Raw genomic sequence first — 1,691 nt, 5'->3', positions numbered from 1 at the left:
TTCTAGGGCTGGTCAAAAGTCTCTTCCCTATCTTTGCCAGACCTTCATCCACCAGGAAGGTGTGAGGGAGATATATTGGGGGCTTTCTGGAAATGTTACTGGGGTTAATAAGACTTAGGAGGTGGTTCCCACTCCCTCAAGTTACTTCCTTAAACAAAGACATGACATACACTGCTCCAAATGGCAGAAAACATTGTCTGACAGCCTCACTGCCACTGGGGTGAGGTTTGCAGATGAGGGCCAGAAACACCCCTTGAACCAGTGCTATATACAACACATCAGTCTCTGTCAATAGACTATGAACTTTGTGGTACCTGTGGTGGGATGGAATAAAGTGTATTTGCTATGGATTTATTATTCTATTGATATAACAATATAGGTTTAGAAAACCTAACAATATAGGTTTAGAAAAGTCCTTGTAATATGCTCAGTTGATACATGTCCTTGTGAAGGCCATGCCTTAGAACTGGGGCAATTTTTTCCACCCATGCTTGGTAACTTGCTTAAGATATTGACTGAGAAGACACTTTTCTCCCAATCACCTTTCCTAGAGCACATTTTACATCCTTGTTCCTCAGGCTGTAGATCAAAGGATTCAACATGGGTATTATCACTGTGTAAAACACGGAGGCTATTTTGTCTGTGTCAAGCAAATAGCTAGAACTGGGCCTGAAGTACATGAAGAGGATGGTCCCGTGGTAGATAGCAACTGCTGTGAGATGAGAGGCACATGTGGAAAATGCTTTATGCCTCCCCTCAGCTGAGCGAATCCTTAGTACAGCTAAAATTATGAATATATAAGAGAGGATAATGATCAGCAAGGTGCTCATTTCAAACAAGCTGCCAACAGTGAATATCAACATTTCATTTATGTAGATATCATTGCAAGCCAGTTTCAAGAGGGGTGTAAGATCACAGAAAAAGTGATTGATGACACTGGGGCCACAAAAAGACAATCTCAACAATCCACTAGTGTGAATCATAGAGTTCACAGTACCCCAGAGGTATGATCCCACTATCAAACTTGTGCAAAGCCTCTTAGTCATAACAGAAGTATAGAGCAAAGGATTGCAGATGGCCACATACCGATCATATGCCATAGCAGCCAGTAGAAATAACTCAGTGGTGGCAAAGATGGCAAAGAAAAAATATTGTGCAATGCAGTCAGCATAAGGGATGGTTTTGTGGCCCACTAAAAAGTTCACCAACATGTTAGGTGTGATGGTGGTGGAATAGCAGGCATCTAAGAAGGACAGGCTGCTGAGGAAAAAGTACATTGGGGTATGCAGCTGGGGATCCATCCAAATTAATACTATCATTCCAAGATTCCCCACCAGAGTAACAAAATAGATGACTAGAAACACCACAAAGAGTGGAAGCCGCATCTCCAGATGTTCTGTTAGGCCAAGGAGAATGAAGTTGGTCACTATCGTGTAATTTGCTCTAGCCATTGGTTTCATTTCGGCTTTCCTGTGGGGAGAAGCAATTTTTAAAACAAAGAAACAAACACCGCATTGTGGAATTTGAATCAGCAGAGTTGTTGTCACCTTTTTCAACATCCTTTCCCTTCGCTTCCAGGGCTGACTTGTATGAGTTTTAGTAGTATAGATCAGAGTGGGGGCATTGTGGTGTCCCATTGATACCAACTTGATATCTCTTTTGTACTGGACTCGAGTTTTTTCAGAAGTGAA

The 1,691-nt window shown here is 42.0% G+C and overlaps 1 protein-coding gene across 1 annotated transcript; it reads right to left on the bottom strand.

The window, feature by feature from the left end:
- Window positions 1–503: 503 nt before the first annotated feature.
- Window positions 504–1,460, bottom strand: LOC146358097 (olfactory receptor 5J3-like). Its single transcript, XM_084829114.1, has one exon. It carries the CDS (start codon window positions 1,458–1,460, stop codon window positions 504–506), a length of 957 nt encoding a protein of 318 aa, XP_084685240.1.
- Window positions 1,461–1,691: the final 231 nt, after the last annotated feature.

The sequence above is a fragment of the Heloderma suspectum genome, chromosome 1 (genome assembly GCF_057233095.1).
Source record: "Heloderma suspectum isolate Gila_16-S chromosome 1, 16-S_ref, whole genome shotgun sequence".
Lineage (NCBI taxonomy): Eukaryota > Metazoa > Chordata > Lepidosauria > Squamata > Helodermatidae > Heloderma > Heloderma suspectum.
This window is presented reverse-complemented; position numbering and strand designations above follow the sequence as displayed.

Bases quoted from the DNA above. Each gene is read 5' to 3' on its own strand.
- LOC146358097 (XM_084829114.1), bottom strand. From the start codon at position 1,460: ATGAAACCAATGGCTAGAGCAAATTACACGATAGTGACCAACTTCATT.